We start from the raw sequence: 19,162 nt of genomic DNA on the forward strand, positions 1-19,162 counted from the left end.
CACTCAAGGGACACAGATGCACATCAGCTAAAACTGGACATCATTTGAATAGCTACAGCTCACTGCTCACAGAATACGTTTATAGAAACACATTTTTTAGCGTTGTCGGTTTGGTCTTTAACTCATAGACAGACATTATTAATATTTTACTGTTTCCACCACTCAGCATGCTAGGGTTCTTATGTCCTGTTGAGAGATACTGAATGTCTTTTGAGACGTATTTTTACAAGTTTCTGAGTTTGTATCTGCAGAAACCGGAACATCTCTCTGAACTACTATTATATGAAGTGACATAAAGTCAGTCTGACACACATTGGTCATTTCAGCAGCAGTGGCTCTATGACTGACACTGGTCCACTGGATACAGTGAACACACTTTCCAAGGAAATCCCCACAACCAATACTTTGCTCCTTCAGAGATACACACCATAGCCTTAACCCTTCTTTCTAAATGGTGGGGAAATATGTTTGATAAAGATGGCAGAGGTTTTATATGCTCATTAGAATCCACATTAATTTGGAAATACGAAAGATAAATGATAGCAAATGATGACAAGAAAGGATTTATTCATTACATCTTTATTAAATGTTCAAAATGTGACCAACACAAGCAAGGGGTAAAATCCAGAGAGCATCATGTTATTGATTAGAATACATGTTATATTAATGTAATTTATCAAAAGCTGCAGGGCCACCTGAGACAGAGAGTCATAGAGCAGACGTGTCAGAGGAGATCTGTATCCTCCAGTACTTCCATGCTGGAGCCTCTCTACTCTGAACACTCTCCAGGATTCAGGGTTTGAGTGACAGGCTGCGTCTGGCCATTCTTACTGGCCTCACAGCTCACTGAGCCCGCCTTCCTCCACTGGTCTGCAGGGAGGGTCAAGGTGCTGCTCCAGCTGTAGTGGCCATCTTTCCCCAGGACCCCCAGGCTATCGGACACCCCCCCAGACCTGCTGCTGCCCCCCACCTTCCAGCCAAGCTTCCAGTCTGAGGGGAAGCCCCCACTGGCCACACACACTAGTGTAGCACTGCCCTGCTCCAGCTCCACTCTGGAGGGAGGGAGGACGCTCAGCGTGGGCTGCACCACTCCCACTGGAAGAGAGAGAGAGGAGTGGACAACAGGCTCAGTTAACATCAGCCTCATAGGAGCACAGAGGGAAGAGAAAATGAGTATTCATCAAGAGATGTTGTTTATTGTGCAATGGGAATGTATATAACCTTATTCATGACACATTGCGTCAGGTTGCTTCTCTTAATAAGTCTTTCTATCAATTCCTTTTTATTATATTACATTTCGGATTAAGCAAGAATATTCTATTAACTGGATATTTTAAGCACATCAATACAATACAGATAAAATATTCCATTAAATAAATGATGACTACATTTTTAGATTACGCAACAGAAACTGAACGAAACAGTTTAGTCAAATTAATGAAGTTCAAAGTAACTCAATTACATTCTTAATAAATTATTAATTCTCACAATAAAAAAAGCATTTAAAAAACACTGTCAACATGAATGAACTCCATCAGAGAAAACGTGTACACTGTCATTAACCTTTCCGAAGAAAAATAAATAAATTGTTTAGAGCAATTAAATCTATATATCTTTACAGGTAAGTTAGTCAGAAGGTAGTACTATGTCGGATACAGCAAAGTTTGCTCGTACTTACATTCAACGATGAGTTTGGTGCCTCCACCAAAAGTGTACCACAGTGATACAAACTCGTTAAGAGGCTGTACAAAAACCTCCCGTACATTGAAGACTCATCTCACTGTCACACAAACACTCGCTTTTTTACAAAAATCTCTGAATTATTCAATATTTAATTCGCTGAAATAATTATTATTAATTTCTATCAATTGTTTGAATGTACATTGATTGAATAAAATGTATTTATTCAACATATATTTTCATAAAATTGTTGAAGGATAAGTCGATTGCTTTAACATCAGTCCAATAATTTGACTCATTCAAAAACCTTCAAGACAATGTTATAGTCATGCATCTATTAAAAACGGAACAATCAATTATTATGTGCGATTCTAGTTTTAGTTAATAATATTATGTGAATTTATTTCAACAACATAATCAAATTAAAAGACTTCATACAAACCCAGATCAATTAAACCAGAGAAAATGTTATACATTATAAATTCCAATAGTTTCCAGTAAATCTGAATTTGTATTCCAATGGTGTGAATGTAGAAGAGACACAGCGGTCCTCCCAGAACGTCTGCAGTCACTCTCACCCCCCGTCTGATGAGTGGAAACAGGTCATTTCCATATAGAGGAAGCTTTGCATGCTCAGCTGAAACTGGGGTTCTGAGAGGGTTTAAAGTCCTCTGAGTTCAACACTGCAGGACTCTGAGCTGTCACTCAACACCCCAGAAACCGTGGCAACCATGAATCACCTCACCCTCCTTTTCTGGACAGTGGTCTGTGGATCCTTAACAGGTTGGTTCATTCCACTCAGTTAAGATGTGGACCACCCTTCTCTGTTTGCTTGTGTTTTCTATTGGATAACTCAATGTTTGGTTTGTTTGTTTTCTACAGGAACCAGCAGTCAGGCGACTGTGACTCAGACACCAGTAGTGTCCTTTACTCCAGGATCCACAGTCACTCTGACCTGTAAAACAAACCCAGCGGTTCACAGCAAGAGTAATGGTCAGTTTCTACACTGGTACCAACAGAAACCTGGAGAAGAACCCAAACTCATCATAAAAATAGTAAACCAACTTGTATCACCAACACCAGCTCGGTTTAGTGGCAGTGGAAGCAGCACTGACTTCTCTCTGACCATCAACGGCGCCCAGCGTGAAGATGCAGCAGTTTATCACTGTCAGAGTTTCCACTATCCTAACAATGTCTATGTGTTCACACAGTGATTGAGAGCCGTACAAAAACCTCCCTCAGACACACTGCGTAGACACTGAGCTGTTACAGCAGGAACCTGCTGCAGCTGCTGAGGGGGAAGAGACTCTGACACAGAGCGCTGAGCACAGAGCTGGCTCTAACCAGGGGCCTCAACCAAGAGCCAGCATTATATTCCGCAGCATTATTAAACACACAAGTACTACCTCAACTACCACGTATCACACTCAAGTACTACCTCCACTACAAGATTTTACATACAACTACTACCTCAACTAAAAGATATTACATGAAGTAAAAATGGAACTACCACATATAACATACAAAAAAAACTTCAACATATTGAATACAACTACAACCTCAACCTCCATACATTACATGACCCCCCCCCCCCCTCAGCAGTAAGAAGACAGAGTCCTGGTTGGGGCCCCCCAGGCCCCAGAAGGTCGGGGATCTGGTCCTTCCATGGACGGCTGCTCCGTCTGCCCCTTCTCTCCAGTCCCCAACCTGGGGGGTCCCAGACTCATCCCTATCACTGGTTCCCCACATGGAGTCCATCAACAGATAGGCATTGGACCCCCTCAGAAACATGTCCAGACTGGGGCCGTCCCTCACTGCCCCCGTGGTAGAGACCCTCATCCACGCCTTCATCAGCTCCCCTCTGGACGGGGGTCATGGAGTCCCACTGGGGGGTCCCCACAGAGCCCTGGATCGGCTCCAGTGTACCAATCCCCCCCCCCTCATCCACCTCTACCCGCTCCCAGTCAGGTCCTGTAGCACCTCCTCCTCCTCCTCCTCCTCCACCTCCTCCTCCTCGTCCTCCTCCACCTCCTCCTCCTCCTCCTCCTCACCCCCCAGTCCCTCTAGCCCCCGCTCCTCTCACAGCTCCTCAGACCCTACTCCCCCTCCCAGAATCTCCGTCCCTCAGACCACGGACTGCTTTACCCCCCCACCCCCCCACCCCGGGTTAGGGACTTCAGCTATGGACAGAGCCTTTAGGGTGGCTGCCCCCACTCTGTGGAACTCGAGATCCTCAACGCTGGATCCATCTGCATTTTTTAGAGCTGCCTGAAGACCCACTTACTTGGCCTGGAATTTGGAAAATGATCTTTTCTTATTTATTTGTTTAGTGATTGTTTAGATTGTTTCAAAATATAATACTTGACGTTGTTTTGTTCTTTGTCACCCACATTTAAAGCAGCTTGCGTCCTGATGAAAGGAATGACTTTCTTATTAGTAGTATTATGAATGGATTGAAGCCAGCTATTTATTAAATAAAACCTGAAGATAGTGGAGTTCATGGAACCAGTCTTTATCGTAATCGCGTTGTTCGGACACTAGAGGGCGCCATTGAGCTGGTATGGAGAAATGCGCACATACTGCTTTCACTGGAATCTCCAGAGACTCCTTGAAAACCTCAGCCCTATATTTCCACTGACTTTCTGCCGCTCATGAGACACAGGTGCACATCAAATAAAAATGGACATAATTTGACTAGCTACAGTTCACTGCTCACAGAATACGTTTAATGATACAAATTTTTTTGCGACGTCGGTTTGATCTGACTCATAGACGGACATTATGAATGTGTTACTGTTTCCCCCACTCATCCTGCTAGGGTTCTTATGTCTGCGTGGAAGAACCTGAATGTTTTTTGAGACTTACTTTTACATGTTTCTAAGTTGGTATCTGCAGAAACCTGGACATCTCTCTGAACTATTATCATATGAAGTGACAGAAGTCAGTCTGACAGTGAGCAGCAGTGGCTCTATGACTGACACTGGTCCACTGAATACAGTGAACACACTTTACAACGACATCCCGAAACCAACACTTTTATCAATCAGAGATACACACCGACTTCTTTCAAAATGGTGGGTCAATTTGTTTGATGAAGATGGCAGAGGTTTTATTTGCTCATTAGAAGCCACATTAATTCGAAAATGCAGAAGATAAACACTATTAATGATGACAAGAAAGAATTTATTCTTTAAATCTTTATTAAATGTTCAACAAGTGACCAACACAAGCAACGGGTAAAATCCAGAGAGCATCATGTTAATGAATCAAAGACGTTTTATATTAATATAAATCATCAAAAGATGCAGTGCCACCTGAGACAGAGAGTCTTAGAGCCGACGTGTCAGAGGAGATCTGTATCCTCCAGTACCTCCATGCTGGAGCCTCTCTACTCTGAACACTGGTCAGGATTCAGGGTTTGAGTGACAGGCTGCGTCTGGCCATTCTTACTGGCCTCACAGCTCACTGAGCCCGCCTTCCTCCACTGGTCTGCAGGGAGGGTCAAGGTGCTGCTCCAGCTGTAGTGGCCATCTTTCCCCAGGACCCCCAGGCTATCTGACACCCCCCCAGACCTGCTGCTGCCCCCCACCTTCCAGCCAAGCTTCCAGTCTGAGGGGAAGCCCCCACTGGCCACACACACTAGTGTAGCACTGCCCTGCTCCAGCTCCACTCTGGAGGGAGGGAGGACGCTCAGCGTGGGCTGCACCACTCCCACTGGAAGAGAGAGAGAGGAGTGGACAACAGGCTCAGTTAACATCAGCCTCATAGGAGCACAGAGGGAAGGGACAGTTTCCTTTTCACCAGCCGTTGGTGATATTAAATAGGAAGGAAATCATTTGGTTTAAAATATCTGCAATGAAAACGATGATTTCATGTTTATGTTTCAAATGATTGAACTTTAAAATACAGCATTTTATAGGGTTAACATTAATCGACTTTACACAAGTTTGAATTTCTTCAAACTTAAATGTGACTCATTTTCCAATTAAATAAAAGAATAATGCTTCAGCAATAATGTAGTCTTTCATAAAATGCATTATATTTTATTACATATGCTACATATTCAGTTTAATTTAAAAGACAGAACTCTGTACAACAATGTATTTACACTTTGTCCTTGAAAAGTAAAAATATTTAGAATATCACGCTTAATACAATTTAAAGAAAGTTAAATATGGCAGTCAAAGAAAAGTGTCATTGTACTTACAATCAACGATGAGTTTGGTGCCTCCACCAAAAGTCCTCCACAGTGATACAAACTCATTAAGAGGCTGTACAAAAACCTCCCGCACATTAAAGACTCATCTCACCGACACACAAACATTTGCTTTTCACTAAAATGGATGAATTAGTCGATATTTGATTCATTGGAAATATGACAATTAATACATATTAATTGTATAAATGTATAGTCATTTAATGAAATACATTCATCATTCATTTATTTTCATAACATTTTTAAAGGCTCACTTACAAATGGTTTATTGTTTTAAAACAAGTCTATTAATTTGACTTAATAAAAAACCTTCAAGCCAATGTTCTATTCATGCATTTATTACATACAGAACAATATCTTTTCATCTATTATTCTGGCTTCAGGTAATAATGTAACGAAAATTTCTTCCAAACAAATGGAAAGTTAAAGGATTTTATACAAACCACGATCAATTCAACCAGAGAAAATGTTACACATTATAAATTGCAATAGTGTCCAGTAAATCTGAATTTGTATTCCAATGGTGTGAATGTAGAAGAGATACAGCGGTCCTCCCAGAAGGTCTGCAGTCACTCTCACCCCCCGTCTGATGAGTGGAAACAGGTCATTTCCATATAGAGGAAGCTTTGCATGCTCAGCTGAAACTGGGGTTCTGAGAGGGTTTAAAGTCCTCTGAGTTCAACACTGCAGGACTCTGAGCTGTCACTCAAAACGCCAGAAACCGTGGCAACCATGAATCACCTCAACCTCCTTTTCTGGACAGTGGTCTGTGGATCCTTAACAGGTTGGTTCATTCCACTCAGTCTAAATGTGGACCACCCTTCTCTGTTTGCTTGTGTTTTCTATTGGATAACTCAATGTTTGGTTTGTTTGTTTTCTACAGGAACCAGCAGTCAGGTGACTGTGACTCAGACACCAGTAGTGTCCGTTGGTCCAGGATCCACGGTCACTCTGACCTGTAAAACAAACCCAGCGGTTTACAGAGATAGTGATGGAGATGATTGTATGTTCTGGTACCAACAGAAACCTGGTGAAGCCCCCAAGCTCATCATAAGCTATATAAGTACACTTGAATCATCAACACCAGCTCGGTTTAGTGGCAGTGGAAGCAGCTCTGACTTCTCTCTGACCATCAACGGCGCCCAGCGTGAAGATGCAGCAGTTTATCACTGTGAGAGTGTCCACTATCCTAACAGTGTCTGGGTGTTCACACAGTGATTGAGAGCCGTACAAAAACCTCCCTCAGTCACACTGCGTAGACACTGAGCTGTTACAGCAGGAACCTGCTGCAGCTGCTGAGGGGGAAGAGACTCTGACACAGAGCGCTGAGCACAGAGCTGGCTCTAACCAGGGGCCTCAACCAAGAGCCAGCATTAGATTCCTCAGCATTATTAAACATACAAGTACTAAACTACAAGATATTACATACAACTACTACCTCAACTACCACGTATTACACACAATTACTACCTCAACTACAAGGCATTACATAAAGTTACAATTGAACTACCACGTATTACATACAACAAAAACGTCAACATATTGAATACAACTACAACCTCAACTTCCACACATTATAACCCCCCCCCCCCCCTAGTTGAGGCCCCCCAGGCCTCAGAAGGTCGGGGATCTGGTCCTTCCATGGACGGCTGCTCCGTCTGCCCCTTCTCTCCAGTCCCCAACCTGGGGGGGTCCCAGACTCATCCCTATCACTGGTTCCCCACATGGAGTCCATCAACAGATAGGCATTGGACCCCCTCAGAAACATGTCCAGACTGGGGCCGTCCCTCACTGCCCCCGTGGTAGAGACCCTCATCCACGCCTTCATCACCTCCCCTCTGGACGGGGGTCATGGAGTCCCCCTGGGGGGTCCCCACAGAGTCCTGGATTGGCTCCAGTATACCAATCCCCCCCCCTCATCCACCTCCACCGGCTCCCATAAAGGTTCTGGAGCACCTCCTCCTCCTCCTCCTCCTCCTCCCCCTCCTCCTCCTCCTCCTCCTCCTCCACCTCCACCTCCTCCTCCTCCTCCTCCTCCTCCTCCTCCTCCTCCTCGTCCTCCTCCTCCTCAACACCCAGTCCCTCTAGCCCCCGCTACTCTCACAGCTCCTCAGACCCTACTCCCCCTCCCAGAATCTCCGTCCCTCAGACCACGGACTGCTTTACCCCCCCCCCCCCCCACCCCGGGTTAGGGACTTCAGCTATGGACAGAGCCTTTAGGGTGGCTGCCCCCACTCTGTGGAACTCGCTCCCCGGGAGATCCTCAACGCTGGATCCATCTGCGTTTTCACAAGCTGCCTGAAGACCCACTTACTGGGCCTGGACTTTGGAACATGATGTTTTCTTATTTATTTGTTTATTTACTGTTTTAATATATAATGTTTCATACTTTTTTTTTTTTTTTTTTCTTTGTCACCCACATATGAAGCAGCTTGCGTCCTGATGAAAGGAATGACTTTCTTCCTCTTATTATGAATAGATTTGAGGCAGCTTTATATTAAATTCAACCTTTAAATAATGGAGTTCATGGAATCAGTCTTAATTGTAATGGTGTTGGTTGGTGATAAGAGGTGCCATTGAGCTGGTATGGAGATACGCACACATGCTGCTTTCACTGGATTCTCCAGAGACTCTTCTGAAAGTCTTAGCCCTAAATTTCCACCGACTTTCTGTCCCTGAAGAGACACAGGTGCACATCTGCTAAAACTGGACATCATTTGAATAGCTACGGTTCACTAATTACAGAATACGGTTGAAGAAACACATATTTTAGCCATGTCGGCTTGGTCTTTGACTCATAGACAGACATTATGAATATGTGACTGTTTCCCCCACTCAGCATGCTAGGGTTCTTATGTCTTGGTGAGAGATACTGAATGTCTTTTGAGATGTACTTTTACATGTTTATAAGTTGGTATCTGCAGAATCCTGTACATCGCCCTGAACTTCTATTTGATGGACTGATATAAAGTCAGTCTGACACACATGGGTCATTACAGCAGCAGTGGCTCTATGACTGACACTGGTCCACTGGATACAGTGAACACACTTTACAACAACATCCACACAACCAACACTTTGCTCATTCAGAGATACACGCCATAGCTTTAAGCCTTCATTCACAATGGTGATGAAACTTGTCTAATAAAGATTACATATGTTTGATATGCTCATTGGTAGAAAGAGAAACAGATCTTACACGATTGGAAAATATTACAAGAAATATTGTACTTTTTGCTTTTTTATTTGATTCAACATGTGACAAAGCAAGGGGATAAAATTGGAGAGCATAATGTCAATGAATCAAACACAAGTTATATTAATGTAATTCATCCAAAAGCTGCAGTGCCACCTCAGACAGAGAGACATAAAGCAGACGTGTCAGAGGAGATCTGTGTTCTCCAGTACTTCCATGCTGGAGCCTCTCTACTCTGAACACTGGTCAGGATTCAGGGTTTGAGTGACAGGCTGCGTCTGGCCATTCTTACTGGCCTCACAGCTCACTGAGCCCGCCTTCCTCCACTGGTCTGCAGGGAGGGTCAAGGTGCTGCTCCAGCTGTAGTGGCCATCTTTCCCCAGGACCCCCAGGCTATCTGACACCCCCCCAGACCTGCTGCTGCCCCCCACCTTCCAGCCAAGCTTCCAGTCTGAGGGGAAGCCCCCACTGGCCACACACACTAGTGTAGCACTGCCCTGCTCCAGCTCCACTCTGGAGGGAGGGAGGACGCTCAGCGTGGGCTGCACCACTCCCACTGGAAGAGAGAGAGAGGAGTGGACCACAGGCTCAGTTAACACCAGCCCTCATTGGAGCACAGAGAAGGGAACATCTACATTCATCAAGAGATGCTGTTTATTGGAAATGTACACAACCTTATTCATGACACATTTCAACTGCCAGGTTGCCATCTTAATAACTCTTTCTTTCACTTCCTTTTTTTGATATTTCATTTCGGATTTTGCAAGAAAACTCTTAACAGGATATTTTAAGCACATAATACGGACATAATATTATATTCATTAAATGATGACTGCATTTTTAAAACAGAACCTTATTGAAACTTGATTTTCAATATAATGTAGTTAAAAGTAAATCAATAATGTTTTCAATAAATTAAGAATCCTCCCAAGAAAGACATAATTATGAAAAAATTGTCAACAATAAAAACGACTGAACTCCATAAAATAATGTTTAAACAGTCATTAGCCTATCCTACGAAAAATAAAATTAGTTAAAAACAAAGAAAATCTATTGATCTTTCCATGTAAGTTAATCAAAAGGTAGTTTTCCAAGTTAGTGTCAGATACAAAAAAGTGTCCTTGTACTTACAGTCAACGATGAGTTTGGTGCCTCCACCAAAAGTGTTCCACAGTGATACAAACTCATTAAGAGGCTGTACAAAAACCTCCCGCACATTGAACACTCATCTCACTGACACACAAACGCTTGCTTCTCACAAAAAGTCTATGAAGTTTCAATATTTGATTTCGCTGAAATAATTATTATTAATTTCTATCAATTGTTTGAATATGCATGCATAAAATCAAATGTGTTTATTAAGCATATGTTTTCATAAAATTGTTGAGGGATCACTAACAAAAAATGGATTGCTTTAACTTTATTCCAATAATTTGACTTATTAAAAGACCATCAAGAAATTGTTATAATCATGCATTTATTAAAAACGGAACTATCAATTATTATCTACTATTCTAGTTTTAGTTAATATTGTTATGAGAATTAATTTCAACAAAATAATCAAATAAGAGAACTTCATACAAACCCAGATCAATTAAACCAGAGAAAATGTTACACATTATAAATTCCAATAGTGTCCAGTAAATCTGAATTTGTATTCCAAAAGTGTGAATTTAGAAGAGACACAGCGGTCCTCCCAGAACGTCTGCAGTCACTCTCATCCCCGTCTGATGAGTGGAAACAGGTCATTTCCATATAGAGGAAGCTTTGCATGCTCAGCTGAAACTGGGGTTCTGAGAGGGTTTAAAGTCCTCTGAGTTCAACACTGCAGGACTCTGAGCTGTCACTCAATACCCCAGAAACCGTGGCAACCATGAATCACCTCACCCTCCTTTTCTGGACAGTGGTCTGTGGATCCTTAACAGGTTGGTTCATTCCACTCAGTCAAAATGTGGACCACCCTTCTCTGTTTGATGTGTTTTCTATTGGATAACTCAATGTTTGGTTTGTTTGTTTCCTACAGGAACCAGCAGTCAGGTGACTGTGACTCAGACACCAGTAGTGTCCATTACTCCAGGATCCACAGTCACTCTGACCTGTAAAACAAACCCAGCGGTTTACAGAGATAGTGATGGAGATGATTATATCTTCTGGTATCAACAGAAACCTGGAGAAGGCCCCAAGCTCATCATAGGATATGCAAACAAACTTGCATCACCAACACCAGCTCGGTTTAGTGGCAGTGGAAGCAGCACTGACTTCTCTCTGACCATCAACGGCGCCCAGCGTGAAGATGCAGCAGTTTATCACTGTCAGAGTCTCCACATTCCTAACAGTGTCCCTGTGTTCACACAGTGATTGAGAGCCGTACAAAAACCTCCCTCAGTCACACTGCGTAGACACTGAGCTGTTACAGCAGGAACCTGCTGCAGCTGCTGAGGGGGAAGAGACTCTGACACAGAGCGCTGAGCACAGAGCTGGCTCTAACCAGGGGCCTCAACCAAGAGCCAGTATTATAATCCTCAGCATTATTAAACATACAACGACTACCTCAACTAGGACGTGTTACATACAACTACTACCTCAACTACCACATATCACATACAACTACTACTTCAACTACAAGCTATTACACAAACTACAAATTGTACCACCACATATTACATATGACTAACACTTAAACATTCTGAACACAACTACAACCTCAACTTCAACATATTACATGAGCCCCCCCCGCCCCCCCCCCCAGTCACACCTCAGCAGTAAGAAGACAGAGTCCTGGTTGGGGCCCCCCAGGCCCCAGAAGGTCGGGGATCTGGTCCTTCCATGGACGGCTGCTCCGTCTGCCCCTTCTCTCCAGTCCCCAACCTGGGGGGGTCCCAGACTCATCCCTATCACTGGTTCCCCACATGGAGTCCATCAGCAGATAGGCATTGGACCCCCTCAGAAACATGTCCAGACTGGGGCCGTCCCTCACTGCCCCCGTGGTAGAGACCCTCATCCACGCCTTCATCACCTCCCCTCTGGACGGGGGTCATGGAGTCCCACTGGGGGGTCCCCACAGAGCCCTGGATCGGCTCCAGTGTACCAATCCCCCCCCCCCCCCCCCCCCCTCATCCACCTCTACCCGCTCCCAGTCAGGTCCTGTAGCACCTCCTCCTCCTCCTCCTCCTCCTCCTCCTCCTCCTCACCCCCCAGTCCCTCTAGCCCCCGCTCCTATCACTGCTCCTCAGACCCGACTCCCCCTCCCATAATCTCCGTCCCTCAGACCACGGACTGCTTTACCCCCCACCCACCCCCCCACCCCGGGTATGGGACTTCAGCTATGGACAGAGCCTTTAGGGTGGCTGCCCCCACTCTGTGGAACTCGAGATCCTCAACGCTGGATACATCTGCAATTTTAGAGCTGCCTGAAGACCCACTTACTTGGCCTGGAATTTGGAACATGATCTTTTCTTATTTATTTGTTTATTTATTGTTTTGATTGTTTCAAAATATAATATTTGACGTTTTGTTCTTTGTCACCCACATTTAAAGCAGCTTGCGTCCTGATGAAAGGAACAACTTTCTTATTATTAATATTATGAATGGATTGAAGCCATCTATTTATTAAATAAAACCTGAAGATAGTGGAGTTCATGGAACCAGTCCTTATCGTCATCACGTTGTTCGGACCCTAAAGGGCGCCATTGAGCTAGTATGGAGAAATGCGCACATACTGCTTTTACTGGAATCTCCAGAGACTCCTTTGAAAACCTCAGCCCTATATTTCCACTGACTTTCTGCCGCTCAAGAGACACAGGTGCAGATCAGCTAAAAATGGACATCATTTGAATGGCTACAGTTCACTGCTCACAGAATACGTTTAATGATACACGTTTTCTTGCGACGTCGGTTTGGTTTGACTCATAGACGGACATTATGAATGTGTTACTGTTTCCCCCACTCATCCTGCTAGGGTTCTTATGTCTGCGTGGAAGAACCTGAATGTTTTTTGAGACTTACTTTTACATGTTTCGAAGTTGGTATCTGCAGAAAGCTGGACACCTCTCTGAACTATTATTATATGAAGAGACAGAAGTCAGTCTGACAGTGAGCAGCAGTGGCTCTATGACTGACACTGGTCCACTGAATACAGTGAACACACTTTACAACATCCCCACAACCAACACTTTTATCATTCAGAGATACACACCGACTGCTTTCAAAATGGTGGGTAAATTTGTTTGATGAAGATGGCAGAGGGTTTATTTTCTCATTAGAAGCCACATTAATTCGAAAATGCAGAAGATAAACAATAGTTAATGATGACAAGAAAGAATTTATTCTTTAAATCTTTATTAAATGTTCAACAATTGACCAACACAAGCAACGGGTAAAATCCAGAGAGCATCATGTTAATGAATCAAAGACGTGTTATATTAATGTAAATCATCAATAGTTGGGGTGCCACCTGAGACAGAGAGACATAAAGCAGACGTGTCAGAGGAGATCTGTGTCCTCCAGTACCTCCATGCTGGAGCCTCTCTACTCTGAACACTGGTCAGGATTCAGGGTTTGAGTGACAGGCTGCGTCTGGCCATTCTTACTGGCCTCACAGCTCACTGAGCCCGCCTTCCTCCACTGGTCTGCAGGGAGGGTCAAGGTGCTGCTCCAGCTGTAGTGGCCATCTTTCCCCAGGACCCCCAGGCTATCGGACACCCCCCCAGACCTGCTGCTGCCCCCCACCTTCCAGCCAAGCTTCCAGTCTGAGGGGAAGCCCCCACTGGCCACACACACTAGTGTAGCACTGCCCTGCTCCAGCTCCACTCTGGAGGGAGGGAGGACGCTCAGCGTGGGCTGCACCACTCCCACTGGAAGAGAGAGAGAGGAGTGGACAACAGGCTCAGTTAACATCAGCCTCATAGGAGCACAGAGGGAAGGGACAGCTTCCTGTTCACCAGCAATTGGTGACATTAAAGAGGAAGGGAACCATTGTGTTTAAAATCTCTTCATTAAAACGGTAAAAACATGTTTATATATAAAATGAGTGACTTCAAAATGTAGCATTTTATTGGGTTAACATTAATCGACAAGTGTGAATTTCTTCAGTCACAACTTAAATGTGACTGATTTGCCAATTCAATAAATTAATAATGCCACAGCAATAATGGGGTCATTCGTGAAATACATTATATTGTAGAACATATGTAACATATGCAGTGTAATTTAAAAGACAGAACTCTGTACCACAATATATTTACACTTTGTCCTCAGCTTATCTTTAAAAAAAACAAGAAATTAAAAATATATAAAGTTACAAAAGATAAGATTACCACGCTTAATTATATTTAGAGAAAGTTAAATATGCCAGGCATAGAAAAGTGTCCTTGTACTTACAGTCAACGATGAGTTTGGTGCCTCCACCAAAAGTCCTCCACAGTGATACAAACTCATTAAGAGGCTGTACAAAAACCTCCCGCACATTAAAGACTCATCTCACTGACACACAAACACTGGCTTTTCACTAGAATGGATGAATAAGTCGATATTTGTTACACTGGAAATATTATAATCAATATACATTAATTGTTTGAAAAGATTTAATGAAATAAATTTAATTATTTATTTTCATAACATTATTAAACGCAAAATTACAAAAGGTTCATTGTTTTAACACAAGTCTAAATATTTGACCGAATAAAAAACCTTCAAGCCAATGTTATAATCATGCATTTATTATAAACAGAACAATATGTTTTTATCTATTATTCTGGTTTTAGGTAATAATATCCCTCAATTAGAAAGTCAAAGGATTTCATACAAACCAAGATCGACCTCAACCAGATAAAATGTTACACATTATAAATTCCAATAGTTTCCAGTAAATCTGAATTTGTATTCCAAAAGTGTGAATGTAGAAGAGATACAGCGGTCCTCCCAGAACGTCTGCAGTCACTCTCACCCCCCGTCTGATGAGTGGAAACAGGTCATTTCCATATAGAGGAAGCTTTGCATGCTCAGCAGAAACTGGGGTTCTGAGAGGGTTTAAAGTCCTCTGAGTTCAACACTGCAGGACTCAGAGCTGTCACTCAACACCCCAGAAACCGTGGCAACCATGAATCACCTCACCCTCCTTTTCTGGACAGTGGTCTGTGGATCCTTAACAGGTTGGTTCATTCCACTCAGTCAAAATGTGGACCACCCTTCTCTGTTTGCTTGTGTTTTCTATTGGATAACTCAATGTTTGGTTTGTTTGTTTCCTACAGGAACCAGCAGTCAGGTGACTGTGACTCAGACACCAGTAGTGTCCGTTAATCCAGGATCAACAGTCACTCTGACCTGTAAAACAAACTCAGCGGTTTACGATGGTGATTGTCTACACTGGTACCAACAGAAACTTGGAGAAGCCCCCAAGCTCATCATAAAATATATAAACACACTTGTATCACCAACACCTGCTCGGTTTAGTGGCAGTGGAAGCAGCACTGACTTCTCTCTGACCATCACCGGCGCCCAGCGTGAAGATGCAGCAGTTTATCACTGTCAGAGTGTCCACGATCCTAACAGTGTCTGGGTGTTCACACAGTGATTGAGCGCCGTACAAAAACCTCCCTCAGTCACACTGCGTACACACTGAGCTGTTACAGCAGGAACCTGCTGCAGCTGCTGAGGGTGAAGAGACTCTGACACAGAGCGCTGAGCACAGAGCTGGCTCTAACCAGGGGCCTCAACCAAGAGCCAGCATTAGATTCCTCAGCATTATTAAACATACAAGTACTACCTCAACCGCAAGATATTACATACAACTACTACCTCAACTACCACGTATTACACACAATTACTACCTCAACTACAAGGTATTACATAACGTTAAAATTGAACTACCACGTATTACATACAACAAAAACGTCAACATATTGAATACAACTACAACCTCAACTTCCACACATTATAACCCCCCCCCCCCCCCTAGTTGAGGCCCCCCAGGCCCCAGAAGGTCGGGGATCTGGTCCTTCCATGGACGGCTGCTCCGTCTGCCCCTTCCCTCCAGTCCCCAACCTGGGGGGGTCCCAGACTCATCCCTATCACTGGTTCCCCACATGGAGTCCATCAACTGGTAGGCATTAGACCCAGTTGCGGTTTTAGGCGAACCAGGCAGCCGCCCGTGACGCCTTATTTGTGGGGGGCGCCACGAGCAGTAAAAAATAAAAACACGCCGCGAAGCCCCCCCCCCCTCCCCTCATGGAGTCCCACTGGGGGGTCCCCACAGAGCCCTGGGTCAACTCTAGTATACCACTCTGCTGCCAGGGTCCTCACCCCCCCATCCACCTCCTCCTCCTCGTCCTCTTCCTCGTCCTCGTCCTCCTCGTCCTCCTCCTCTTCCTCCTCCTCCTCCTCCTCCTCTTCCTCCTCCTCCTCCTCCTCACCCCCCAGTCCCTCTAGCCCCCGCTCCTCTCACAGCTCCTCAGACCCTACTCCCCCTCCCGGAATCTCCGTTCCTCAGACCACGGACTGCTTTACCCCCCCACCCCCCCACCCCGGGGTAGGGACTTCAGCTATGGACAGAGCCTTTAGGGTGGCTGCCCCCACTCTGTGGAACTCGCTCCCCGGGAGATCTTTACGTTTTCACAAGCTGCCTGAAGACCCATTTACTTGGCCTGGACTTTGGATCATGATCTTTTCTTATTGATTCATTTATTTATTGTTTTGATTGTTTTAAAATATAATATTTCATATTTTTTTGTTCTGGGTCCCCAACATTTAAACCAGCTTGGGTCCTGATAAAATGAACAACTTTATTGTTATTATTATGGATAGAATCAAGCCTGCAATATGTTGATTTAAACCAGTAGACGGTGGGGTTTGTGGAATCAGTTTTTATGTAAATGCGTTGGTTTGACACTAGAGGGTACCAATGAGCTGGTATTAAGACATACACACATACTGCTTCCACTGGATTCTCCAGAGACTCTTCTGAAAGTCTCAGCCCTACATTTCCACTGACTTTCAGTCACTCAAGAGACACAGGTGCACATCTGCTAAAACTGGACATCATTTGAATAGCTACAGTTCACTGCTCACAGAATACGTTTAAAGAAACACATATTTTAGCCATGTCGGTTTGGTCTTTAATTCATAGAAAGACATTATCAATATGTTGCTATTCCCTTCACTCAGCATCTAGGGTTCCTGTGTCTTGGTGAGAGATACGGATTGTCTTTCGAGGCGTACTTCTACATGTTCCTCAGTTGGATTATTTTGAAACCTGGACATCCCCCGGAACTTCTATTATATGAAGTGACATAAAGTCAGTCTGACACACATGGGTCATTTCAGCAGCAGTGGCTCTATGACTGACACTGGTCCACTGGATACACTGAACACACTTTACAACAACATTCCCACAACCAACACTTTGCTCTTTCAGAGATACACAACATAGCTTTAAGCCTCCTTTCAAAATGGTGTTGAAACTTATGTAATAAAGATTACATTGATATACTCATTGGTCGGAAGATTAATTAACAGGAATAGAAGTTACACGATCTGAAAATATCACAAGAAATATTGTATTTTTAGCATTTTTATTAAGTGTTCAACATGTGACAACACAAGCAAGGGGTAAAAACCAGAGGGCATATGTTAATGAATCAAACAAGTGTTATATTAATGAATTCATCCAAAAGCTGCATTGCCACCTCAGATAGAGACATGAAGCAGACGTGTCAGAGGAGATCTGTATCCTCCAGTACCTCCATGCTGGAGCCTCTCTACTCTGAACACTCTCCAGGATTCAGGGTTTGAGTGACAGGCTGCGTCTGGCCATTCTTACTGGCCTCACAGCTCACTGAGCCCGCCTTCCTCCACTGGTCTGCAGGGAGGGTCAAGGTGCTGCTCCAGCTGTAGTGGCCATCTTTCCCCAGGACCCCCAGGCTATCGGACACCCCCCCAGACCTGCTGCTGCCCCCCACCTTCCAGCCAAGCTTCCAGTCTGAGGGGAAGCCCCCACTGGCCACACACACTAGTGTAGCACTGCCCTGCTCCAGCTCCACTCTGGAGGGAGGGAGGACGCTCAGCGTGGGCTGCACCACTCCCACTGGAAGAGAGAGAGAGGAGTGGACAACAGGCTCAGTTAACATCAGCCTCATAGGAGCACAGAGGAAAGGGACAGCTTCCTGTTCACCAGCAGTTGGTGACATTAAAGAGGATGGAAACCATTGTGTTTAAAATCTCTTCATTAAAACAGTAACAACATGTTTAGATTTAAAATGATTGAACTTCAAAATTTAGCATTTTATTGGGTTAACATTAATCGACAAGTGTTAATTTCTTCAAACTTAAATATGACTGATTTGCCAATTCAATAAATGAATAATGCCACAGCAATAATGAGGTCTTTCATGAAATACATTATATTGTAGAACATATCTAACATATGCAGTGTATTTTAAAAGTCAGAACTCTGTACAACAATATATTTACACTTTGTCCTCAGCTTATCTTTAAAAAAACGACAAGAAATTAAAAATATAGAAAATTCCAAAAGATAAGATTATCACCCTTAATTATATTTAGAGAAAGTTAAATATGCCAGGCAAAGAAAAGTCTCCTTGTACTTACAGTCAACGATGAGTTTGGTGCCTCCACCAAAAGTCCACCACAGTGATACAAACTCATTGAGAGGCTGTACAAAAACCTCCCGCACATTAAAGACTCATCTCACTGACACACAAACACTGGCTTTTCACTAGAATGGATGAATTAGTCGATATTTATTTCACTGTATTATTATAATCAATATACATTAATTGTTTAAATAGATTTAATGAAATAGATTTATTTACATTTATTTTCATAACATTTTTAAACGCAAAATTACAAATGGTTTATTATTTTAACACATGTCTAATAACGTGACTGAATAAAAAACCTTCAAGCCAATGTTATAATCATGCATTTATTTTAAACAGAACAATATCTTTTTATCTATTTTTCTGGTTTTAGGTATTAATGAATCTAAATTAGAGAGTCAAAGGATGTCATACAAACCAAGATCGACCTCAACCAGATAAAATGTTATACATTAT

General features: G+C 43.5%; 5 gene segments (V, D, J or C); all 5 read right to left on the reverse strand.

The window, feature by feature from the left end:
- Nucleotides 1-587: 587 nt before the first annotated feature.
- On the reverse strand, nucleotides 588-1,712 carry LOC130382259 (immunoglobulin kappa constant-like; the record flags this gene model as incomplete). The annotated part of the segment is given in 2 exon segments: nucleotides 588-1,095; nucleotides 1,679-1,712. Coding segments are annotated over 2 exon segments (360 nt in total), but the record flags the coding sequence as incomplete, so codon positions are not given.
- Nucleotides 1,713-4,922: 3,210 nt separating this feature from the next.
- LOC130382150 (immunoglobulin kappa constant-like) lies at nucleotides 4,923-7,749 on the reverse strand. The segment is given in 3 exon segments: nucleotides 4,923-5,394; nucleotides 5,888-5,979; nucleotides 7,673-7,749. Coding segments are annotated over 3 exon segments (495 nt in total).
- A 1,382-nt stretch (nucleotides 7,750-9,131) lies between these two features.
- Nucleotides 9,132-10,317, reverse strand: LOC130382257 (immunoglobulin kappa constant-like; the record flags this gene model as incomplete). The annotated part of the segment is given in 2 exon segments: nucleotides 9,132-9,648; nucleotides 10,224-10,317. Coding segments are annotated over 2 exon segments (420 nt in total), but the record flags the coding sequence as incomplete, so codon positions are not given.
- Nucleotides 10,318-13,446: 3,129 nt separating this feature from the next.
- Nucleotides 13,447-14,565, reverse strand: LOC130382258 (immunoglobulin kappa constant-like; the record flags this gene model as incomplete). The annotated part of the segment is given in 2 exon segments: nucleotides 13,447-13,945; nucleotides 14,472-14,565. Coding segments are annotated over 2 exon segments (420 nt in total), but the record flags the coding sequence as incomplete, so codon positions are not given.
- Nucleotides 14,566-17,658: 3,093 nt separating this feature from the next.
- On the reverse strand, nucleotides 17,659-18,978 carry LOC130382151 (immunoglobulin kappa constant-like). The segment is given in 3 exon segments: nucleotides 17,659-18,171; nucleotides 18,696-18,785; nucleotides 18,975-18,978. Coding segments are annotated over 3 exon segments (420 nt in total).
- Nucleotides 18,979-19,162: the final 184 nt, after the last annotated feature.

Source organism: Gadus chalcogrammus, chromosome 5 (genome assembly GCF_026213295.1).
Source record: "Gadus chalcogrammus isolate NIFS_2021 chromosome 5, NIFS_Gcha_1.0, whole genome shotgun sequence".
NCBI classification, from domain to species: Eukaryota; Metazoa; Chordata; class Actinopteri; order Gadiformes; family Gadidae; genus Gadus; species Gadus chalcogrammus.